The sequence below is a fragment of the Ovis aries genome, chromosome 20, assembly GCF_016772045.2.
Source record: "Ovis aries strain OAR_USU_Benz2616 breed Rambouillet chromosome 20, ARS-UI_Ramb_v3.0, whole genome shotgun sequence".
Classification (NCBI taxonomy): Eukaryota; Metazoa; Chordata; class Mammalia; order Artiodactyla; family Bovidae; genus Ovis; species Ovis aries.
Window position 1 is genome coordinate 12,622,274 of NC_056073.1, and position 26,341 is coordinate 12,648,614.

Here is a 26,341-nt window from a genome sequence, read left to right on the forward strand (position 1 = left end):
GACAACAAATAGTTTGTGTCATACTTTGATAAGGATAAGAGTTAAGGGGAAATAATGAGAATAAAGAAGATGAGAATATTTTGTAAAATAGAAAAAACATATTGATTTTCACAGACCTTTCTATATGTGGGCAGAGAACTTGAATTTTTAGTGTTAGCAGCAACAGCCCTGTTGAGGGGCTGCTGTGATTAGTTCTGTTTGAGGATAGAAGTTTTGAATTTTTCACTTATGAACAAAAGGCTCACTATATATCACCTTGTTTTAAATCTCTCATAGGACTGCATTTTTCTATTCAAGGAATATCAGGCATCTTTTCATAAAACAAGGAAACAGATTTTAGAGTCTTCAGGGGAAAAATCGTTTGAGGTTTCAGAAATGTACATATTTGGAAAATTTGAAGCTTTCTGCAAAAGACTGGAGAAGGTAAGCAGCCATAGTTTTCACTGACAACCATGCTGTTTCAGTTATTTCATGCCTCATGTAGCACTGTTGAGGTCTCTTATCTCACTATTGATCTGACTCGTCCAATGTTACTCATAGATTGCTGCATTTTATTATAACTTATTTTTTCATTCCTAGTTACTGTCTTCTGCCAGTCACACAAAAGCTGTTGTAGACTTTCTCTTCTCTTGAGACCTCAATTCTGTCTTCACCTATGGAGCGTGAACTCAAGTCTCTGCTCTTAAGCATTATAGCAGCTGAGAACAGGTGTGAGAGGACATGTGTGCAGTAGCTGGCAGAACTAGGTAGTTGTTTCATATGTGGATGTGTGGGTACCTTCTCTTTCTAGGGCAGCATGTATGGTCTAACATAGACATTATGTGTGTGCTGTCTTTGCTGGCAGATGTGGATTAGAAACTTCTGCACCTTGGATTCATTATTGTTTAGGACTGGCTGGAGAGAAGTGAGGTTTTGCCAGGGGATATAGGACAGCCCATCCTAGAGTCTTCTTGCAGTCAGCCTTTGGAAAGCCTACAGAGATACCATCTAGGCACCATCCTCCCCATGGCCCCACCATTCTGCAAGCTCCCTAGGTCTTGGGAGTAGTTAGGGACCTGCTCATCATTTTTGGTACATTGGTGGGGGCATTACACAAGTAGAAAGGCATTTCATAGGTATGCCAGGATGGGAAAGTACGGGTGCTGAACAGAACCAGGTTACTGAGTTGGGTCCTTCCTACATACTTCTATTGGTTCTGTTTTTATTTGTTTCCCTAGCATCTTTATTGTGATATAATTCACATACCACATAATTTATTCATTTAAAGTGTACAAGTCAATATTTTCTAATTTACTCACAGGATTGTGCAGCCATCACCACCATCTAATTTTACATTTCATTCCCACTAAAAGAAAACCTTGTGCCCATTAGCAATGATACCCCTTTCTCCCCTCTACCCAACCCTCAGTTCAGTTCAGTCGCTCAGTCATGTCCGACTCTTTGCGACCCCATGAATTGCAGCATGCCAGGCCTCCCTGTCCATCACCAACTCCCGGAGTTCACCCAGACTCACATCCATCGAGTCGGTGATGCCATCCAGCCATCTCATCCTCTGTCATCCCCTTCTCCTCCTGCCCCCAACCCCTCCCAGCATCAGAGTCTTTCCCAACCCTAAGCAACTGCTAATCTACTTTCTGAAAATCTATAGATTTGCCTATTCTGGACATTCCATATAAATGGAATCATATAATATGTGCTCTTTTGTGACTGAGTCCTTTAATTTAGTATGATATTTTCAAGCCTCATCTGTATGGTAGCATTCCTTTTTGTTACAGGATAATATTCCATCATACAGGTATGTGTGCCTAGTTGCACAGTCGTGTCTAACTCTTTGCAACCTTATGGACTATACCTCACCAGGCTCCTCTGTCCATGGGGATTCTCCAGGCAAGAATACTGGAGTGGGTTGCCATACCCTCCTCTCATATGGGTATGCTATATTGTATTTGTCCATTTATTAGTTGATGGACATTTGGGTTTTTCCATTTTTGGCTATTATGAGTAACACTGCTACAAACATTTCTGTATGTGTTTTTGAGTTGTTATTTCTCTTGAGTTTATGCATAGGAATGGAATTGTTGGGTCATATAATAACTCCATGTTTACCTTTTTTGAGGAAGTACCAAACTGTTTTCCAAAGTACTTGCATCGTTTTTCATTCTCATAAGAAATGTATGAGGGTTCCAGTTTCTCTACATCATTGTAATGCTTGTTATTGTCTGTCCTTTTGAATTTAGTCGTTGTAGTGGATATGAAGTGATATCACATTGTGGTTTTGATTTGCATTTCCCTGATGACTCGATGGCTAATGGTTTTGAGCATCTTTTCATGAGCTTATTGTCCATTCGTATTTCTTCTTTGGAGAAATTTCTGTTCAGAGTCTTTGCACATTTTAAATTTGGGTATTTGTATTTTTATAGTTGAGTTTATAAGCATTATTTATGTATTCTGGATTTAAGTCTCTTATCAGATATGATTTTCAAATATTTTCTCTCGCTGTGGGCTATCTTTTCATTTTCTTGATTGTGTTCTTTGAAGCATGAAGTTTTAAATTTTCATCAAGTCTGATTTATCAAGTGTTTCTTTTGTTGCTTGTGCGTTTGGTGATGCATCTAGGAAATGTTGTATGAGATGGCTTCGTGAACAGTGGGAATTTCTTGAGGACAAATGTCCAATTGGAATGGTATCGGCATGGGTCAAATGAATAAATAAGTCCCATCGTCAGAACCTGTTCCACAGAGATGTTTAGTATGTCTGAAACCATTAGAATGTAAACCTGGAGGGATTCCTAGTTACTCTTAATTTTTCCAGGAGCAAGGACCCTCGCCAACTTGGGTGCAGTTTTAGGCTTGGTAGAGCTTCAGGGCTGGATCTTAATGGTTAACCCATTTGCAATAAAGATCTTTCGTGGCAGGTCTAGTGCTGGGGATCCATCTGTAAAGTAGCAGTGCAAGCATTCCTGATGCTAGAGGAGTAGGTGATAATGGCTAGCTGCTTCAGCTACTCACCCTACTCACCCCGTCCTACCTCTAGAGAAGCCTGCCTACAGTCTGAAGGATTACACCTTCATGCCACAAAGGCTCAACAGCCAGAGCCAGTGTAGCACTCTCCAGGGGCCTCACTTGAAGTGCATTCTGGCTGCTAGGTATTCCAGCTCTCCTGTGCTAAGAGTCCTTTGGCTGGTTGGCATCTCTCCCAGGTATAATTGGTGGATATTGGTTTCCAGATTCTCGAAGATGGGGCACAATAGTTACCCTGAAATGTGGCCAGAATTTTTTTTTTATAATCCTGTAGAGGTGGTTCCAACATCTGTTGGATCATTGAAAAAGCAAGAGAGTTTCAGAAAACCATCTATTTCTGCTTTATTGTCTACGCCAAAACCTTTGACTGTGTGGATCACGACAAATTGTGAAAATTTTTAAAGAGATGGGAATACCAGACCACCTGACCTGCCTCCTGAGAAATCTGAATGCAGGTCAAGAAGCAACAGTTAAAATTGGACATGGAACAACAGACTGGTTCCAAATTGGGAAAGCAGTATGTTAAGGCTGTCTATTGTCACCCTGCTTATTTAACTTATATGCAGAGTATAACATGTGAAATGCAGGTTGGATGAAGCACAAGCTGGAATCAAGATTACCAGGAGAATTATCAATAACCTCAGATATACAGATGACAACACCCTTATGGAAGAAAGAGGAGAAAAACTAAAGAGCCTCTTGATGAAAGTGAAAGAGATGAGTGAAACAGTTGGCTTAAAACCCAACATTCAGAAAACTAAGATCATGGCATCCAGTCCCATCACTTCATGGCAAATGCGGAAGCAATGGAAACAGTGAGAGACTTTGTTTTGGGGGGCTCCCAAATCACTGCAGATGGTGACAGCAATCATGAAATTAAAAGGAGCTTACTCTTTGGAAGAAAAGCTCTAAGCAACCAAGACAGCATGTTAAAAAGCAGAGACATTACTTTGCCAACAAAGGTCTGTCTAGTCAAGGCGATGGTTTTTCCAGTGGTCATGTATGGATATGAGAGTTGGACTGTGAAGAAAGCTAAGCGCCGAAGAATTGATGCTTTTGAACTGTGGTGTTGGAGAAGACTCTTGAGAGTCCCTTGGACTGCAAGGAGATCCAACCAGTCCGTCCTAAAGGAAATCAGTCCTGAATATTCATTGAAAGATCTGATGCTGAAGCTAAAACTCCAATACTTTGGCCACCTGATGTGAAGAACTGACTCATTGGAAAAGACCCTGATGCTGGGCAAGACTGAAGGTGGGAGGAGAAGGGGACAACAGAGGATGAGATGGTTGGATGGCTGGATGGCATCACCGACTTGATGGACATGAGTTTGAGTAAGCTCCAAGAGTTGGTGATGGACAGGGAAGCCTGGTGTGCTGCAGTCCATGGGGTCACAAAGAGTCAGACATGACTAAGTGATTGAACTGAACTAAGAGGTGATTACTGAGCTGCCTTGGTGGACTTCCCCAACTGAGTGGGGCATAGCAGGGACCACTGTTGGACCTGCCCAGTGAGCTCTTAAATAGCTGTTAAGGAGAGACAGAAGGGAAAACTAAGCCAGATCCTGTTAGGGAAAGCTGAGATTCAGATATCTGGATGACCGACTGCCAAAGTCAAAGGACAGACAGAATAGAGCTTGGAGTTGAAGAGTCAAGACCTCAGAATTGGGCAGAGATGTTGGGAATCTTTAAGGAATAAGTGAGGAGAATTCTAGTGTGTCAGCTTAGGGCACCTGAAAGTTACCTTTTGGTAGGTGGAGACCTGATGATGTATTGTGTGTTAGTCTGCCCTAAAGAACTGAGATGAAGTGTGTATGATATAGCCTTTGTTTCTTCCTCTTCCTGCCATGTAAATTTTGGTGAATATTGGTGTTTCCCAGAGCTCTGTATTTGGTTTTCTTCTCACCCTGAACATTTGTGGGGGAGAAGAGGTGTGGGAAGCTTTGAGTATTGTTCTCCAGAGCAAGAATCATGATGAGGAATCGCTGATGAAGACTGAGGAGCTGAGAGCCTGTGGACATGAAAGACTTTTTCTTTATGGTGAAGTAGGCAGTGTTGGTATGTTGAGATGGAGCCAACTGTTTCTGAAATAACGTTCATAATGAGGATTGCCCAGGGTTCTTTTTAGAAAACAGGTTTCTTTTATTGTGCTGAAAGTCACGTAATATAAAACATACGATTTTAACCATATTTATCTATACAGTTCAGTGGCCCTAAGTATATTTACATTGCTCTACAGCTCTTATCATCATCTTTCTCCCGAATTTTTCACCTTCCTAAACTCAAACTCTGTCTCCATTAAACACTAACTCCTTGTTCCCCCTCCCCCCGCAACCCTCACCTGCCAGCCCCTGGAGTCTACCAATGTACTTTCTGACGCTGTGAATTTGACTATTTGAGATACCTCATATAAGTGGAATCAAACAGTAGTTGTCTCCCACGTGTTCTTTAAGGGTCAGAAGTGACTGCAGGCATCCTTCAGGATTGTGGGGCCTTTCTTTTACCTGAATGTGGATTTATTGCTAGTGTTACATATCAGAACTGTCGGGAGTGCCAAGAAGGACAGTAATGCTTTTGAATCCAGTGAAGTGATTTTGAGGAATAAAAAGCTGAAACTGTTTAGACATCTGCAAGGAATTTTACTCCCTGCCTTTCAAGTGATCAAATTCTGAGAAAGGCTGTAAACTCTTTCCTTATGTTGAAACATCTTCTGTCTTAAATAGTTCAAGAGTAATAACGACTGGAGTAGAGATTTGTCTTCTATTTTATCTCCTCTGGTTGGGTTTATTTAAATGATTCTAGATCCTGTTTATTGTTTTGTTTTTTTTTTTAAATCATCGATTCATTAAGAGTTTATTCTGGGGAAGGGTGCTAATTTTTTAAATAAAGTAACACTTTTGTTTTTAAGATTACAGAAATGATAACTATTGTGCAAACATACTCAACCTTAAACAATTCTACCATAGAGGGAATAGACATTTTGGCAATAAAATTTAAAAATATACATCAAGGGGTTAAGAAGAAACAGTATGACATTCTGGATCCAAGAAGGACAGAATTTGACACAGATTTCTTAGATTTTATGACAAAAATCAGTGCTCTAGAGGTGAGTAATTATACATAATTTTACTTTAGTAAAGCTGAAATGTAGTCAATAGTACTATACTGAAATTAACATAGTTACTATTTATTACAAATTACTCTTGCAAATTGATCAAAAATACTTGCTGGTATGAATAATTTTCTAACTAGTCCACAAAATATTTTCCATCTTTTTTAAAAAATGAAAAATGAGTTTATTCAGTAAAGGGTACCAGTAACTAACCAGAAGCCCAAAGGGCTTATTGTGGCTAGGGTTTATTCTTCATTTGCATTAAAAATTAGATTCGGTTTTTGTTGTGCCAGGGACCCATGTCACTTTCCCAGTCTAAGAGGGAATTTGTCAGCCTTGTTCTTGGTCAAGTGTGAGAAGATTTGAGAACAGGTTAGGAAGACAGATCCCTCTTCCCTTGGCACTGCACTTTATAACCACATTCTCACTACAGCTTAGAGGATGGCTCTGAAAAGGCCCTCATCTGTCTGTCAGAGCTGAAGGAACCCCAGAGGGATGAGACTGTAACATATTTCTCTGTCACTTTTTGGGCTTATATGACCTCAGTTACTATCTTCCTGAAAACTCTTAGCCCAGGTGTAGCCCCAGGTCTCCTCCTTGCTGCATAAGGTCCTGGAAACACAGGGAGGGATAGGAATTCTCCAGGCAAAAATGCTGGAGTGGGTAGCCACTCCCTTCTCCATGGGATCTTCCCAACCCAGAGATTGAACCTGGGTCTCCTGCACTGCAGGTGAGTTCCTTACTGTCTGAGCCACCTGCTAACACACTGTCTTACTGAAAACTGTTAGCCCAGATGTAGCTCCAGGCCTCCTCTTTACTGCACAATGTCCTGGAAACACAGAGAGGGATAAGAATATACAGTGTCCACTTCCTGGGTCTTAAATCCTTGCTAAGAAGGTGAAGAAAATTATATTTTTTCCCTCGTGTTTTAAAAGACTCCTTAAAAACCACATTATGTATATAATTTGTGCAATATATATTAAAAAGATCCTAAAATTCTAACCATACTTTTTCTTTTTGACACAGATTTCCTTACAGTTTTTGAAAGTTAGACTCTGATATGAAGATATATTTTACTTTTAGTATTTGGTTTTGGGAATTATATCATTATGACAATGGGAATTTGTCTTTTTAAAAAATTATTGTGTAAATTATTTTTATGATTCATTAATAAAGATTATATGTTATAAAGACTTTACTGTGTGGTCTTAGATACAGATTTAGCTTTCAGTAAACTTAGATGCCATAGTTTTTAGTATTTAGAAAGAGATGTCAGTGTTTTAACTTTCCTTGGTTTTCCAGTGTTTCATTAATGGGTGTGGTATATATTTGTAGACAGTACCAATATAATCAATAAGTGAAAGTAAATTTACAGAGTGCTTCAGTTCCATCAGCTGGGCACCAAGAGTTTGGAGTTCACTGCTAAGGATGGTCGGAGCCTTGGAAGAATATCTTCTGCATCTCATTCCTTATTAGCATGACCAAGATGTTCCTGAGAGCAGTGGTATTGGACAGTGACACCTGTTCACTATGGGTGTCTATAGTGTCATTAGAGAAGGACATGGCAACCCACTCCAGTGTTCTTGCCTGGAGAATCCCATGGACAGAGGAGCCTGGGGGGCTACAGTCCATGGGGTCGCAAAGAGTCGGATACGACTGAGCATAGTGTCATTACATTGCTCTACAGACATGCTAAGAAATCCTAAATGTCCCAAAGAAATGTGCTCAGTAAGGGACTTTCACTCCTTTCATAAATTCTGTAGGTCAACATACAATAAATAATAAGCAGCAAATGCAAACCGCATATGTAATTTTAACTCTTTAATAGCCACATGTGTACAAGCAAGAAGAAATAGGTAATGTTAATTTTAATGATATACTTTACTCGACCCAACATAATAAAAATATTATCATTTTAATACATCACTAACAAAACCAAGTATGAGATATTTTATACTCTCTTTTTTGTACTAAGTCTTTGAAGTTTTGTGTGTATTTTATTTTATATTTACAGCACATCTCACTTCCAAGTAGTGACTTTCAAGTGCTCAGTGGAAGCATGTGGCCAGTGGCTACCGTACTGGAGTGCAGTTCTAGATGCTTAGATGATAGATGTGTTTGAGGTTGTTTTGATTCTATAGGAGAATCATTCATTGTTGTTAAACAAAACCAATCTTCTCTTTAATCCAAAAAAATCATTCAAACATTACTATTGCATTTCAGGTACAGATACAGGCATTTATGAACAGTACTTTTGGAAAAATTTTATCTTCTCAGCAGGCTCTTCAACTGCTTCAAAGGTATTTATAATGCATTAAGCAGTATAATTGCTAGGTGGGATAACTTTATACCTGGAAATAACCATTTCAAAACAAATTTTGAGAAATCTCTATGTCAACTTTGAAACTTATAAACAGTAATCTTTTTTATGATTTTATTTTTAAAATTAATTAATTAATTTTAATTGGAGGCTAATTACTTAACAATATTGTGGTGGTTTTTGCCATACATTGACATGAATCAGCCATGGATATACATGTGTCCCCCATCCCAAACCCCCTTCCCACCTCCCTCCCCATCCCATCCCTCTGGGTTGGTCCCCGTGCACCAGCTTTGAGTGCCCTGTTTCATGCATTGGACTTAGCCTAGTGATCTATTTCACATGTGGTAGTATACATGTTTCAATGATATTCTCTCAAATCATCCCACCCTTGCTTTCTCCCACAGAGTCCCAAAGTCTTTTCTTTATATCTGTGTCTCTTTTGCTGTCTCGCATACAGGGTTGTTGTTACCATCTTTCTAAATTCCATATATATGCATTAATATACAGTATTGGTGTTTTTCTTTGTGACTTACTTCAGTCAAACAGTAATCTTTCAATTATCATAAATAGACTGGTGAAAATTTGAAACATGGGATGATGTTTTTCATTGAATTTTATTGAGGAAAGTCTTTCAATAGGAAATGATGTCATATTTTCCCTCAGCTGTGTAATATCTTAAGGTTAATTTCATAAGTGTTATTAGAAAGGGAAAAAATAATGTTTGATTCTACATACTGAAAGGAATTCTGAAAGTGAAATTATCTAAGAGTAATAGGTCTCTGGCTTCCCTGATAGGACAGATGGTAAAAAATCTGCCTGCAGTGGAGGAGACCCAGGTTTGATCCCCAGGTTGAGATGAGCTCCTGGAGAAGAAAATGGCAACCCACTCTAGTAGTCTTGCCTGGAGAATCCCATGGACAGAGGAGCCTGGGGGGCTACAGTCCATGGGGTCGCAAAGAGTCAGACATGACTGAAGCGACTTAGCACACATGCCCATATGCACAGTAGGCCTCCAAACTTTCTGTTTTCCTTCTTGAGCACCCCTGCAGCTTTCTCTGTTCTGACAGCAGTGCTCCCCTACAGGACAGGGGAGCCTGGATTAGAGGAGCGGGCTGGACCAGAAGCCGTTTTCTTCCAGCTCAGAGAGGGCTCACTACCCATGTCAGGGACCCTCTTGGAACTCTCCCCTGAGAGCCAGTGGATCTGGGCTTGGGTCTGACTTTGCTGTAGTTCCATGTCTTCCTAATGATGAATCATACCTGTAAAACTTTACCTCGTGAGGTGATCGTGAGAGTTAAAACAGATATAAAATGGTTTTGATGAGTGAGAGTACCAGACAGACTGATGGCGGTACCACTTTCTCGGCAATTTCTCTGTCTCTTTTTGTTCATTTTATTATCAGGATGTTATGGTTCTAGTACTCCCTGTACACCCTTAGTCTCTAAGAGTTAAGTGATGTTTGGCTGACAAAATGTTTATTATCAGTATTGTGACTGGGGATGACGTGAGCAGTAATATTGGCAGAGGGACAGTCAGTCAACTGCTTTCCATCTTTGCTAAGCCAGTTTTGAAAAGCTCAACTTTTCAATCTCCATTCAAATGTCATTTTCTTTGGGAAGTCTTTCTTGACTCCCCAGGCTTGGCAGGGTTTCCTCTGTTACAAGCAATTTCTGGCACTCTTACAATTGAAATAACTATTTATGTCAGTTATGACCAATCTCTACCTTTTCAATGAATGTTGGCTTCAAGAGGGCTGAAACCACACCTGTCTTGTACATCACTGTATCCTAGGGCAATGCATGAGGCCTGGTGGGAATATTTGTCAAATGAGTGAATGGATTTTTAGGACTGCAGCAACTCTTAAGTATGTTTCTCATTGACCTTTTAATTATTCACCTTCACTTGCTTTTAGATTCCAGAAACTGAACATTCCCTGTCTGCAGTTAGAAATAAACCATACCATTGAGCGTATTCTTCAGTATTATGTGGCTGAACTTGAAGCTACCAAGAAGGCAAGTATCATGTTTATCAATGGAACATCACTTTTCATACAAAAAGAAAAATACGCTGCAAGTATTTGCCATCATTATCTTGTGCCAAGCTTTTCAAACCGATCCTGTCACTGCTGAGTATCTTTGATGCTCCTCTCCATGGGGAAGGTCCTGACAGCATGTGTCCCTGGAAAGCCAGATTACACCTCTCTCCTCTTAAGGATTATCTTCTTATGACAGTGTTCATGTATGTGTAGGGAAGCCCATTTACGTTAATGTTTTTTGTACATCAAAATATGGGCTCAGGTTTCTGCCATAAAGGAATGCGAATCAGCCATAATTATACATCCCCTCCTCTAGCTTCCCTCCCCTCCCCTCATCCCATCCCTTCAGGTCATCACAGAGCACCAGACTGGGCTCTCTGTGCTACACAGCAGCTTCTCACCAGCTGATACTGTGTATATGTTGATGCTACTTTCTCCATTCGTCCCATTCTCTCCCTCACCCACTGGGTCCACAAATCCATTCTTCATCTGTGTCTCCATTCCTTCCCTGCAAACAGGTTCATCAATATCATTTTTATGGCAGAAACCAACACAACATTGTAAAAATTTAGAAAAATATCTAAATTTTAAAAATAGAAAAAAAACGATTGGGAAGGCTTTTATCATAGTTTGTGATTCTGAATTAGATAACACAGCATTGGAATAAGAATTTACTTGGAAATGTGAAATTAGCAGTACAATTAATGGGGCCGAGAAACAGAGAAGTAAAAGTAAAAGGTAGTTAATTCTTGGATTCTTATCCTCTTCTTGTGTCATTCTGTAAAATTAAAATATATGTGTATAACCTGTAAAAAAATGTGGGCTCTGGAGAATATTATGACAGATGTAATATAGCTATGTGTTCCCACTTTTGAGTATATCTTTAGGATTAGGGATAAAAGGCAGAAGAAATGTATACGTGTAATGGGAAGTAAGGGTTGAGAGAGAATCAAGTGTCATATATTGTAATCATCATAGTTTTTGAGCCTCGGGTTGATAGGGCTAGAGTGCTTCTGCATACTTATTGACAACCTCTTGTTTATAAAACATGTCAATAATGGTAATACATCAATAAAAATATGGCTGTATATATGTTTTACCTTTTCCACTGTATTGAATTTCAAACATTAAAGCCAGACCTTTAATTACAGCTTTATCATTCTCAAAAAGATGACCCCCCTCTTGCTCGCAACATGCCCCCTATAGCAGGAAAGATCCTCTGGGTGAGGCAGCTGTATCGCCGGATAAGTGAGCCCATCAACTATTTCTTCGTAAGCCAATAGTTAAAATTTACAGTATGTGGATCATGGTGGGTTTACTTTTTCTTTTTTTGGCATGCCCTGAAGCATGTGGGATCTTAATTCCCCCACTAGGGATTGAGCTAGTGCTCCCTGCATTGAAAGCGTGGAGTCTTAACCACTTGACTCCTGGGGAAGTCCCTTGTGGTGGTTTTTAATACAAGAGATATATTTTATACTACAGCATTTGTATCCAGTAGCATAACTAGAGCTAATTCTTTTACCAGGCAAAGAAAATTTAGTTTGCAAATATGCTTGAAAGAGAATAAGCCAATTCCTTTGATGTTTGGTAGATAAGCCTGATTAATTATAGCTAATCTGTCAGAAGGGTAATCTTAGAAATGTATGACCTTTAATCATACAGGACACTTTATAAAGGCTTTTGTAAAATAATTGTTTTGAAAATGATAGAGCACAGGCCTGGTACTGAAACTTAAGTCTATGTGTGGATGGATAGGTCACTGATACCCATTCAGTTCGGTTCAGTTCAGACGCTCAGTCCTGTCTGACTCTGTGACCCCATGGACTGCAGGATGGCAGGCTTCCCTGTCCGTCACCAACTTCCAGAGCCTACTCAAACTCATGTCCGTCAGTGATGCCATCCAACCATCTCATCCTCTATTGTCCCCTTCTCCTCTCGCCTTCAGTGAAGGTGAGGATGTGCTCAGAATATATTCCTCTGTGTAGGACTGAGACCAAGAGCAGGTGTAATGGAGTACATTCATCCTCTGTGTTCTTAAGACGATTAGATTTCTGAAAAACACCAGGGTAGTCTTAAGCCTTGTTGGAATTCTGAAATTGCCAGTTTGTCATCTCGCTTTGTTTGTTTGTTTTGGTTTTCCTTTTCTTGCTTTGTGTTTTAAAGAGATGGTGTAGCAAAGCAAAGTTGGTTTGCCTGGTGTTGTATTTCTGCCTAAGTAGAGAACAAAATATAATAGTCTTGCAAGGGATTTTATTATTTGAGTATTATTAAATATTGTTTTTGTTGTTTTTGTTTGGCTGGTATCATTTGTTTTACTGTCCTCAATATTAAAAAAATAAATAAATAAAACAAAATGCTGGCCTTAGACAAGAAGCCAGGATGGGTACTTGGTTGCTTATTGACTTTATAGTGACAGAGCAGAGATTGCCCTGTTCTTGATACATGTGAATGAAAACAAACAAAAAAAAGAATGTTCAATTTTTACATAGAAAATCTTGTTTTTGTTCTTTGATATATATTTACTTAAAAAAAAATGGGTGGGGAAGGAGGGAGGAGGGGAGAGAGAGAGAGGGAAGAAGGGAAGGAAGAAGGGAGGGAGGGAATCTACATTTCCTTTTTTTTTTTTTGGATGCTGAAATTTAAGAATTTTCCCTGATACTCACAGTTCTAGGAAAATCAGTTCATTGTAACTTGCCAGAAAAGTGGGGAGGAAACAGAGAATTGGAGGTGGAGGCCCTAGTGCCTGCTGCCAGCTGTAAGACTAGATACCTTGTTTTTTAAATCCTATTTTCTGTCTCACTTTCTGCTTTTTACCATTTATATTTCCCTGCTTCCTTCTCTAGCTTGTCTGACCTTCCTCATCTCTGATCTTTTCCTGAGGCAAAATCTAAATGAGTAGCATTGTTATTTGATTTGATATCATTTAAAATATAAACAACAGCTTTATGGTTTGAATAGAAAGCAGACAGCAGACTTTTAAAAATAAATCATTTTTCTTCCCTTAAAAAAACAGAAAAACTCGGAAATTTTGTCAAGTGCAGAAGGCAAAGCTGTCATTCGTCAGTATAATAAAATTTCCTATGTTCTGGTGGAATTCGAGGTGGTCTATCACACAGCCTGGATCAGAGAGATCTCCCAGTTACAGTACGGTGTGTGTAAGACTGCAGTGACCCTGCAGAGGAGGGAGTATTAGGTCGCTTTGAATGAGTTTGTGCTTCTGGAGAATTTTTATGTCTTTTTTAATATAACTGTATGATGGTTAAATTTAGATTTGGGGCTGATACAATTATTTATTTCTTTACAGTTAATAATATTCTGATTTTATAAGCAAAAATTGTCATGACCTTAAAATTGGTATATGCAGATTATGAGTTTCCCCTGAAAAACAGTATTTAAAAGTCAATATCAAAGCTCTTTATTTCTCCATAGGTTTGAGAAGATTTTTTAAAATCAGTTGATCATGCTGTAGATTCAAATCTCAGTCCCAGAGAGAAAGGATCACAGCTTGCTTGTCCTCACTGTATCCTTCCTTCAGTCGCTCCTTCCTTCCGTCTGTCCTTCCTTCCACCCAACCTTTCCTCCATTATTCCTCCCTCCCTCCCTCCCTCCCTCCCTTGCTTCCTCGCTTCTTCTCTCCCTTCTTTTTTTTCCCTTCTCTCTTCCTCCCCCCTGCTTTCTTTCTATAACTGAATTTAAGTTAAAATTTGATCTCCAGTAAATAAAGAATATTAGGGTTGTGTCTGAGTACCTCTGAGGGGTGGCAGGGTATTGGGCAGTTAAGTAATGTAGGAGATGGATGGTTTTAAGCCATCATCCATCCATGCTCCCATCACCTGGGATGTTGCTGTCATTGTGTGGGCTCAGTTGTTGGTCAGTTCAGGTTCCTACATTGTCCCATATCAAGCTTAATCTCTTATCCATAACCCTGGCAGAACCCTGACTATGTCCCATGGTGGGAAGGTGTCTCCCTCTCATGCCAGGGATCGCCACTTCAGGAGAGCACAGAATTGCAGGAGTAGGAAGCGCAGATTCACAGTTTGGGTCCCTAGGAGTGATGGCGAGAGGGGCCACTCCTAGTTCTGCCTCTTGGCTCCAAACTCACGGCACTACATATAGGTCACTGATCCACGGCATGGCTGCATCCCGAAGGATAAGACTTCAACCCTGTGGGGTATTTTCTCAACTGGCACCTCAGTTAAGCCTTTAATACACCACTTCTATCAGCCCAGCTGTTTCTGGGTAATGCATATGATAAGATCCAATGGATCTTAATGAAAGCCTGCTAATGGAGCAACGGTCTCAAAATTTAAAAGAAGGTTAAAATTTACATTATGGAAAAGATCAAAGAGAAGTTTTAGCAATCAAAATATGGAGTGTGTTTCGTTTTGCTTATACAATATGATGCACTTCTCTATTTTTTTTTTTTTTGTTCTGCCAGCTTTCCCTTTTAATCTGCACACTAACAAGTTCAACAGTCACCTGGTCCATAAAGCCTTTCCTTATTCTTCCTGGCAGATAATAATGTCTTCTTCCTCCAGAGGCCTCCACACATTTTATCATGACATTTGTGGCTTTATAGATCTGTCTTATCTCCCCTACACATTCCAGCAATACTCTCCACGTCTGTTTCGTCTTTGTGTCCTTTAAATAGCAGTCAAAGCTAACAAAACACACTTTATATATACAACCCCCATTAGTTCTCATGGCAGTTCTCTGAGCTATTATTCTTACTGTCATTTTACAGATGAAGAAACTGAGGTGCTGAGAAGTTAAGTGATTTTCCTGAGATCACAGAGCTGGGAAGTGGCAGGGCCAGGATTCAAATTTGCCTTTCTTTAAAAAAAAAATAAAATTGTTTATTTATTTGGCTGGGCCAGGTCTTAGTTGCCGCATGTGGGGTCTAGTTCCCTGACCAGGGAGAGAACCCCTGCACTGGGAGCGTGCAGTCTTAGCCACCAGACTGCCATGGAAGTCCCCAGACTTGCCTTTCATGTGAACACGGGCTCGTGCAAGTGAATTACTCTGAAAGACCTCTTGTTATGTTGATGTAACTATATTTAGCTGTATAGGAACTTGGGATAGTAATTGGAGACCTAGTACTGGTCTCCTCATTTGCTCTATGAAGTTTCTCTAGTGATGGTTCACATAGAAGGGTCACTTAGTCCCAGAGTTGACTCCCTGGCTGTCGTTATTCTTAGTGGTCTCGCTGACCATTTTGTCCTTTCAAGAAAGCTCAGCTTTGCCTTAAGGAAGATAGATTTCATTACATGAATGTCCTAAGGTTATCTTGGCATTTACTTGCGAAGATAAATGATTTCCAGCCAAAGTTTTAAAAGATTCTAAACGAACTGGTTTTTAGTTGAAATCCTCCTGAAACCATCATTGTTAATAATCACATCAAAACTCATTCTGTTGAGTAAAAGTCAACAAACTTCAAAGGGATATGCAGTCTATTTTGTTTTACTAGAAGTTTGATGCAGCCATATTCTCTGAAGTAATTTGAGGCTTGGAAGATACGTGTGAAATTCTCACGTTAGCGGTGCTAGTATGAGATGCAGCTGAAGCTAGCACATACTAGTTTACAGCTGTACTATTATGGTGCCTCTAAAAGTAATTCATGTTAGGATAACAAATGATTGAAGGCTACCCAGCATGAACAGTTTGGGATTATGTATTTAACTTCTTAATAAAAAGCATATCTGAAAGTGCCTGTTATGTGACTGATGTTCATGTAGGCTAAAAAAAATTCTTCCTCTGCATTCTAGGAGTTCACAACTCAATGATGTTTAATAAATATTTATTACTGATACTGAACCTAGTTATCAATTTAAGTCAGACAAACCTTCTTAAATTTAAGAAGCCAATTTAGTGTTAGGTATAGAAAAGAGTTTGAACTCTATGAGGTGTGTCGTATTTTGTAGTTGGGCACATCTTTCAGCTCTCTCTCCCAGCGGTTAAATCATACTCTGTAAAAATAAACTAACACTGCATCACAGCCCTCTTAGACCCACTCAGAAAAGTACTGTATTACAGTTTATAGCACAAAGGCTGAGCATTCTCGGTTCATATTTATGTCTCTGGATCTGATTTTATGGTTTGCAAACACTCTGCATTCGTTTATCTAAGTTTTGAGCGCTGACAGTGCGTCAGATACTGTGCCTTAGCACTTGACAGCCAAAACTACCATTCTGTCCTTAAGAAGTCAGTGGTTCAGTGGGGAAGACAGTCATATAAACAGGACTGGAAGCAGAAGTCTAGAGTAAGTCATGTCAGCAATTGTTTATTTGTAGCTTTGCAAGCCACACTCTTTGTGCGACATCCAGAAACAGGAAAGTTGCTGGTTAATTTTGACCCCAAAATTTTGGAAGTTGTTCGGGAAACTAAGTGCATGATAAAAATGCAGCTGGACGTACCAGAACAGGCAAAGAGATTGCTAAAATTGGAAAGTAAATTGAAAGGAGATAAATTGTACCTGCAGGTAAGATGGATTCTCTTTTCTTTTCTTTTTAAGAAATATTTGTTTGTTTGGATCTTAGTTGGGTCTTAGTTGGGGCACATGGGATCTTTTGCTGTGGTGCATGGACGCTCGAGTTGTGGCCCGAGGGCTCAGTGGTTGTGGCACTCGGGCCTAGATGTGCCATGGCATCTGGGACCCTAGTTCCCAAGCCAGGGATTGAACCTGCATCTCCCGCATTGCAAGGCGGATTCTTAACCACTGGACCACAAGGGAATTTCCCTACTTTCTAATTATTTTGAAAGAGGTTTTTTTTTTTTTTTTTTTTTTAAAGAAAAAGACATCTTTGCAGTTGTGTTGATGCTGCATTGAGGAGAAATTTGTTATTATGTTGATTCTTTTTAAATTTTTTCAGCTTTATTGAGGGACAGATGACAAATAAAATTGTTAGATAAAGTGTAGGTCATGATGATTTGATATACATATATGTTATGAAAATACGTTGTAGAATGTGTTAGTCACTCAGTTGTGTCCAGCTCTTTGTGACTCCATGGACTGTAGCCCGCCAGGTTCCTCTGTCCAGGCAAGAATGCAGGATTGGGTTGCCATTCCCTTCTCCAGGGATCTTTCTGACCCAGGGATCGACCTGGGTCTCCCGACTTACAGGCAAATTCTTTACCGTCTGAGCCACTGGGAAGCCAGAAGCCCATATTATGAAAGGATTCCTTCCATTTAGTCAGTTAACTAACATACCCATCATTTTATATATATATATATATATATATAAAACATATAAACACACACACACACATTGGTGAAAACATTTAAATTCTACTCTCTTCAGTTCAGTTGCTCAGTCATGTCTGACTCTTTGTGACCCCATGGACTGCAGCACGCCAGGTTTCCCTGTCCATCACCAACTCCCAGGGCCTGCTCAAACTCATGTCCATTGAGTTGGTGATACCATCCAACCATCTCATCCTCTGTCATCCCCGTCTCCTCCTGCCTTCAATCTTTCCCAGCATCAGGGTCTTTGCAAATGAGACAGTTCTTCACGTCAGGTGGCCAAAGTATTGGAGTTTCAGCTTCAGCATCAGTCCTTCCAATGAATATTCAGGACTGCTTTCCTTTAGGATGGACTGGTTTGATCTCCTTGCAGTCCAAGGGACTCTCAAGAGTCTTCTCCAACACCACAGTTCAAAAGCATCAACTCTTCGGCACTCGGTTTTTTTTTTTTTTTTTATAGTCCAACTCTTACATCTGTACATGATTAATGGGAAAACCATAGCTTTGACTAGATGGATCTTTGTCGGCAAGGTAACATCTCTGCTTTTTAATATGCTGTCTATGTTGGTCATAGCTTTTCTTCCAAGGAGCAAGTGTCTTTTAATTTCATGACTGCAGTCACCATCTTTAGTGATTTTGGAGCCCAGGAAAATAAAGTCTAAAGATTTTAAAATTTAAAAAATAAAAAACTAAAAAAAAAAAAAAAAAAAGAAAATAAAGTCTGACACTGTTTCCATTGCTTCCCCATCTGTTTGCCATGAAGTGATGGTACTAGATGCCGTGATCTTAGCTTTTTGAATGTTGAGTTTTATGCCAACTTTTTCACTCTCTTTCACTTTCATCAAGAGGCTCTTTAATTCCTCTTAGCTTTCTGCCATAAGGGTGGTGTCATCTGTGTGTATGAGGTTATTGATATTTCTCCTGGCAGTCTTGATCCCAGCTTGTGCTTCATCCAGCCTGGCATTTCATATGATGTATTCTGCATAGAAGTTAAATAAGTAGGGTGGCAATATACAGCCTTGATGTACTACTTTCCAAATTTGGAACCAGTCTGTTGTTCCATGTCTGGTTCTACCTGTTGCTTCTTGACCTGCATACAGATTTCTCAGGCGACAGGTAAGGTGGTCTGGTATTCCCATCTCTCGAAGAATTTTCCACAGTTTGTTGTGATCTACACAGTCAAAGGCTTTGGCATAATCAATAAAGTAGAAGTAGATGTTTTTTTGGAATTCTCTTCCTTTTTCTATGATCCAACGGATATTGGCAATTTGATCTCTGGTTCCTCTGCCTTTTCTAAATCCAGCTTGAGCATCTGGAAGTTCATGGTTCACGTACTATTGAAGCCTGGCTTAGAGAATTTCGAGCATTACTTTGCTAGCATGTGAGATGAGTGCAATTGTGCGGCAGTTTGATTGTATGTTATCAACTATCGTCACTATGTTGTACTTCAGGTTCTCAGACCTTACCAATCTTACAGCTTAAAGTTTGTACCCTGTTAGCAATATCTTCCTGTTTCCCCTACCCCCGACAATTACTTTGCTACTCTTTTTATGAGTTTGCATGTCTTAGATTCCACATGTAAGTGATATTATACAGTATTTATCTTCTCCTGTCTGACTTTTTTCACTTAGCGCAGTGCCCTCGAGGTCCATCCATGTGGTCACAAATGGCAAGATGTCCTTCTTTCTCATGGTTGAATAATATTCCATTGTATGTATGTCACCTTTTTATCCATTCACCCACTGATGGAAAGTTGTTTCCATGTTTTGGCTGTTGTGAATAATGTTGCAATGAACATTGGAGTGCATATATATTTTCAAATTAGTGTTTTCATATTCTTTGAATGAAAATCCCCAAGTGGAATTGCTAGGTCTTATGGTAGGCATCACTGACTCAATGGACATGAGTTTGAGTAAACTCAGGAGTTGGTGATGGACAGGGGGGCCTGGCGTGCTGCAGTCCATGGGGTCACAAAGAGTCGGACATGACTGAGTGACTGAACTGAACTGATGGTAGTTTTACTTTAGTTTTGTAAGGAAACTTCATACTGTTTTTGATAATGTTTGCACAATTTACCTTTTACCAACAGTGTCTGGAGGTTCCTTACTCTCCACATCCTCACCAGTTATTTATATTTTATTGATAGATGTGAGGTGGTATCTCATTACCCACTATGTTTACTTCTAGGAGTTTTATGGCTTCAGGTCTTAAATTTAATGCTTTAATCCATTTTGAGTTAATTTTTGGGTGTGGTATAAGATGGTGGTCCAGTTTTATTCTTTTTCATATGACTGCACAGTTTTCCCAATATTGTTTACCAAAGAGACTGTCCTTTCACCATTGAATTCTTTTGTCTTCTTAGTGTGCTCTTAGTTCTTTGTAAGTGAATTGACCATATATGCATGGGTTTGTTTATTTCTGGACTGTATTCTGTTCCATTGTGATTCTCGAGGGCATTAAAATACTGACATGCAAACAGCAAGGAAAAAAGAGAAAGGATTATCAGAAAGCAAAAAGTGATTATCAGAAATCAGATGTAGATTTCTGGATAATGACAATGATGAATAGCAAGTTTAAAACACTATTAATATTATAATTTTATAGATTAACTGCATTATATTTTATAATATGTTCAATTAAGGATACTAGTAAGATATGAATTAATGACTGTAAAATGGCATGAATGGAAAATGAATCTCAATATTATGGAGTAAAATGGAGCAACAACCAAAAAGATCAGAGTATTAGAATAGATATTCTCAAAAGCAGTTTAGAAAAACAGGCTTATTGAGATATAATTCACATACCACACAATTTATCCATTTTAAGTGTACAGTTTAATGGTTTTAGTATATTCACAAAGTTACACAACCATCATCATTGTCAATTTTAGAACATTTTCATCATTCCCAAAAGAAATCTGTTAGCAGTCATTCCCCATTTCCCCCTCAACTCTTGCCACATCTTCCCCTGGCAATCACTTAGTTTCTCTATGGATTTGCCTACCCTGGGCATTTATACAAATGGAATCATATATGATGGTTTGCGATTCACTTTTTTAACCTAACACACTATTTTCAGAGTTCATTCATATTGTCCCCATGGATCAGTACTCGTTTTTGAGTGTGTGAGTGAGAAAGTCACTCAGTCGTGTCCGACTCTTTGCGACCCCTTGGACTATACAGTCAATGGAATTCTCCAGGCCAGAATACTGGAGTGGGTAGCTTTTCCATTCTCCAGGGGATCTTTCCAACCCAGGAATCAAACTGGGGTCTCCTGCATTGCAGGTGGATTTTTTACCAACTGAGCTATGGCTAATGGCTAAATAATATTCCATTGTGTGATTATACCACATTTTAGGCATTCGTTCATCAGTTAATAGACATTTGGGTTATTTTTATATTTTTGCATCATGAGTGATACTGCTGTGAATATTTGTATACAAGTTTTTGTGTGGATATGTTTTCATCCTCTTAGGAATATAACCTAGGAGTGAAATTGCTGGGTTTTAGTAACTTCATAACTCTATGTTTAACCTTTTGAGTAACTGACATACTGTTTTCCAAAAAAGGCTACTTTATTTTATGTTCTCACCAACAGTGTATGATGGTTCCATTTTTCCACATCCTTCCCAACATTTGTTAGTGTCTTCTTCATCTGAACATCACTTGGATGTGAAGTGGTATTTGCATATGGTTTTGACTTGCATATCTTCATGGCTGTTGATGTTGAGGATGTTTTCATGTGCATGTTGGTAATTTGTAGGTCTTTTGCAGAATGTCTGTTTTCTCCTGTTCTGTAGGTTGTCTTTTTGTTTTCTTGATACTATCCTTTGGAACACAAACTTTTTAAAATTTTGATGAAATCCAGTGTATGTATTTTATCTTTTGTCCCATGTAATTTTAATGTCATTTCTAAGAAATCTTTGCCTAATCCAAGGTCACAAAGATTTATGCATGTGCTTTGCTCTAGGAGTTTCATAATTGTAGCTTTTACCAAAACACACACACACACACACACACACACACACACACACACACACACACACACCCTCAGAATGCCCCCGCAGGCATTGTAGAAACTTTGGCTTCATCATCAAAAGCCCTAGGTTTTCATACTGGTTAGTTATGACTTTACAGGACTGCGTGTCAATATACTGTTATAAATTGAGGTTAATGTCACATGCACTGAATCGTGCAGTATTTTAGTTAGTATTGAATGATATTAGGAAAGTCAGAGTCCTTTGCCAAGTGTAAAGTGTACATAAAAGTTCAACTACAAGTAAGAGAAAGGAGGAAGGGAATTAATCACTTTGAAACTATTAAGAAAACATTGAAACAATTTAATATTATTAATTTGGGAAAGAATTAGCCTGAAACTACATCTCCCATCACACAACGCAATGTTACAAAATGATCAAAAGTTGATCATCATGGTTCTTTCTCTAAAAAAACATCTAAAAGTATAAAAGCTTTGTGTAGACCTTTATTTTGATTCAAGAAGACAAATGTGGCTTCAGGAATAAGTAAGCTGCAATATATCAGAAAACAGGCAACAGAAGGGGTGAAAATGTGTAATGACAGACTTAAGGAAAAGATAATGGTCTAAACCATTTAAAATTGCATGCATCTAAAATCTAAAAAGACAAATAATAGTTATTAGAAATGTAAATCTAGGAAGCTCCCATGACTTACTGTTTAAAGGGGATGCTCAGTTAATTTACAGGTGAAAGGAAAGTATAGCAAATTAGTACAAATAATCGGCCTCCATTTTTCAGGGCTATGAGGAAATGGGTAAAATGAAACCTTCTAGATATGAATCAAAATGTGACTGTTGCTTAAAATAAATCAAAGTAAAACATGCCATTTTGACTTTTAACAGGGTCTCCTGCAACATTATGATGACTTATGTCAGGAGGTGACTCCTGTGTTTGTCAATCTGATGACCCCTAAAATGAAAAAGGTTGGTGATGTTGATGGTTTATATTCATTTCCCTGTCGTTTAAAATCAGATTCCAGTTCTATAGATTATGGATTCTAGAACATCTATTCTTGGCAAGACCCTCTTTCTAGTTCAACTTTATAGCTCTATTTTCCCTGCAGAATGATTTCTTGTCTAGGTTTTGTTGCCTTTGAAAAACAAATAAATCTAAATAATGAGCACTTTCTAAGAATCCATGATTGCTTCATGGACAGCCAAAGATGATTAAAAACAAAAAGTCACCTTTGCTAGGCATAATGGAGGGGAAATAGAATTAAGGAAATACAACCCATAATTTTTCCAGGTAATAAAAGGCAGCCTTTTTATGAATGCAGATGCTCCTTTTTAATAAGGGAAACCATTTTTTTCTTTTTCTAGGTGGAAGCTGTGTTAAGACAAGGGCTCACAATATTGACATGGTCATCTTTAACACTAGAAAGCTTTTTTCAGGAAGTTGACTCAGTTTTGGGTATGTTCAACCAACTCTTAAAGAAGGTATGAGAGATATATTTTTAAAAACTACATGCATTAATACTCAGGCTATACGTAGTAGTTTGATTAACCTATGAAAGCTATTTAAGTCTATTTAAGTGACTTTTAACTAAAAGGACATCATTACATTAAAAAAAAAAAAAGCTTTGTACTTCTTGAACTGATTTGGGGCCTCTTAATTTAGAATTGCCTTGTTCTTGTGCCTGAATTACCTTGCCTGTAATATGTTAAAATGATGGTTCAGCTCCACAGCGTAGTTTAGAAAATGGTACAGTTGTAGACTGTGGAAGATGGTGGATTGGAGGGCTTAAATGTATCTGATGTTAATTAGATGAGGTAGTTACCCACTTGGAGACTATCTGTCGATTTCTGACATGTTTTCTACTTAAAACATGCATAACCTTTTAGACGTGCTAGTCTGTCTATGGTGGCAGCATGGTGTAACAGACGAAACCCAGAGGCTTGAAAATCAGATAAACCTAGGTAGGATATTTTGACTTTCACCAGCTCTGTGTTCCTCTCTGGGTTTCTTGACTTCTCGGAGCCTTGGTTTCTCTGGCTGTAAAACTAGGAAAGTGCTGATTCATGGGCTGGAAGGAGATCTTGCATGTGAGGTTATGACACATGTTGCAGCTCAGTAAAGCTTAATTCCACATCAAGAGAAGATTTACTCCTAAAATTCCTACCAAATTATGCTTGGCTCAGGATGCAAGTTTCCAGATATGGCCCTCCAGGTTAGTTTATAACTCAAGTGCTTTTTGGATGAAGGAGGAGTTTTCTTCAATATGTGTTTTCTCGTTGGTAGATCAATGACTTGTGTGAAATGCATATTGATGCAGTTCTAAAGGAGATAGCCAAAACATTGTTAATTTCCCTGCCTGAAAGCGGTGCTACCAAAGTAGAAGATATGTTGACACTCAATGAGGTATGCATTTATGTGTTATATTTTAGTCGTAGAAATGCTAACTCATAAACTAAAATGTGAATTTGCATTCTAAAAGTAGAAATCTGTGTTCATGGCATTTAGACATTCTGGATTTTTTTTTTTTTTTTAACATCCTCAGCTCCAAAGACTTAGAAGGTGGCAACAGCTCAAGCTCATGGTCACGCCTTAGACAGTATCCTAATAATGTCCTCAAGCTCATGCTGGCGTCCCCTGGGGTCCTGTTGGTGTTCGCTGCCCTTCATCCTCTGTGCGTGCTCCCAGGGCAATATCGTCTACTCTCATGGTTTTAACTACCACAAACTTTTGTCCTCAAGTCACCCGAACACCTGGGTGTCATCCAGAGTCCCTTTCTCACTCCCCTCCCCAAAGCCAGTCAGTCTTGTAGGGCTCAGCCAGGTTTCATCTCTGACTATTCTTCTTGAATTGCCTCTTCTTTTCCCTATCTACCACACGTATCTTAGGTCATGCCTTTTCTTCTCTTTTGAGCAAAGGTTTATCACAAGGGCCAAGCAAAGAGAATGAGTAGCTCATACTCAAAAAGCCTAAACTCCAGATCAGGCTTTTAATGCCCATGAGTGTGGCATTTGATGTTGTGATCTAACTGGTCTTTCTGCCCCCGTGTTGGCCCCATCATATCCATCATCCTCCGGTTGTAAGAACTCCCTTAAATCCTTCAATGGCGGTGGCACCTGCCTAAGCTCCTGAGCATCACACTAAATTGAACTGACTTGAATACCTACCTATCCTCCATTGGCTCAAAAGCACAAAAGACAGGAATCCTGTCTAGTCATTCTTGAGGCCTGGCACATAACACAGTCTTTCTCAGAAGCAATTACTTTTTGTCTTGAACTCTGAGCCCTTTTTTTTCCTTGCCTGCCTTATGCTTCCCACCTCCTTACTGGTTTAGGTCACCTTGCTAATGTCCTTTTCAAGACAAGCAAGGATGGTTCCATCTCAAGGGATGTAACCTGGCCATGGGAAACAGGTGCCCTTAACCTCTCTTTCTATGGAGATGTGGTGTCCTCTTCGCAGGACAACTTTCTGAGCTGTCTGGGTAGGGTAGCCAGCCAGCCTCTTGCTTCAGAACTATTTAGGCATGGAGCAGCCCCTGCATGCCCAGATTGTAGCTCTCATGTATCAAGGTCTCTGAGTGGTTCTTTTTCAGAACTTTGAGGTAGTGTGATCTCAAGCCATAAACTTGAGTGAGGGTGAGCTAGTGGTTGTAAATTTCTAAGGGAGACTGTATCTGTCTCTCCTAGAGCCTCAACCGAGATTGCTGACTGTCCTGGAGAGCGTGGCCCTTGATTTGCCTGATGGTGTGGTGGGGAGGGCAAGGATAGGTCTTAAGTTCCTGTCTGCTACCCTTGTGAGGGATCCAAGGCCTCATTTGTTTTTGTTTGTTTGTTTGTTTGTTTATGGGGGAAAAAAGTCCCCATAAAATCTGTAGCTTCAACTTCTCACTTTAGGCCCATACCTTTTTTTTTTTTAATTGAGATATAATGTGTATACAGCAAAGTGCACAAATCTTAGGTGCACTAGTCAGTGAATGTTTACATATGACATACCCTTGTAACCTTCTCCACAGCAAGGTAGAGAACATTTCTTCATTGCAAATGGTCCCTTCTGCTCCATTCCAGGCAGCAAGCACCTCTCCCCCAAAGTCATCAACATTTTGGCTTCTATCACTGTATATTAGTTTTACTTGTTTTAAACTTCACGCAAATGAAATCAAGGAGCATATATTCTTTATGTCTGGCTTATTTTGCTCAGGGTCTGTGAGATTCATCTGTGTAGTTGCATGAGACACTAGTTCTTTCATTCTCATTCATTGCTGACTAGTATTTCAGTGTCTGAGTTTATTACAATTTATATATTTATTCTACTGTTTGGTGCATTTGGATAGTTCACAGCTTTTGGTTATATGCACTGAGAACTCTTGTACATGGTTGCTTTTTGTTGTTTTTGTGAACCTAAGCACCTGTTTTGGTGAGTGTATTCTTCTAAGTGAGTTTGCTGGGTCATAATCATAGGTTATGAATATATTTAGCTTTTGTAGAAACTATTTTTTAGAATTGGTGTGTTTGAATTAGGAGCCAAATAGATTCACACATTGCATTTGATTTATGTATCTTTTAAATTTCTTTTTGTCATCTCCCATTTCTTTGCTTGCAAGTTTTTATTGCAGTAAAATATACAT

General features: G+C 39.1%; 1 protein-coding gene across 1 annotated transcript in view; it reads left to right on the top strand.

The window, feature by feature from the left end:
* DNAH8 (dynein axonemal heavy chain 8) overlaps positions 1-26,341 on the top strand; it is a 339,200-nt gene that overhangs the window by 54,933 nt on the left and 257,926 nt on the right. The window contains exons 12-21 of the mRNA XM_060403159.1: positions 277-423; positions 5,925-6,122; positions 8,352-8,428; positions 10,364-10,463; positions 11,638-11,757; positions 13,500-13,635; positions 16,777-16,964; positions 22,608-22,688; positions 23,085-23,201; positions 24,004-24,123. Coding sequence (XP_060259142.1) covers positions 277-423; positions 5,925-6,122; positions 8,352-8,428; positions 10,364-10,463; positions 11,638-11,757; positions 13,500-13,635; positions 16,777-16,964; positions 22,608-22,688; positions 23,085-23,201; positions 24,004-24,123 — 1,284 coding nt within the window. The remainder of the gene's footprint in view (positions 1-276; positions 424-5,924; positions 6,123-8,351; positions 8,429-10,363; positions 10,464-11,637; positions 11,758-13,499; positions 13,636-16,776; positions 16,965-22,607; positions 22,689-23,084; positions 23,202-24,003; positions 24,124-26,341) is intronic.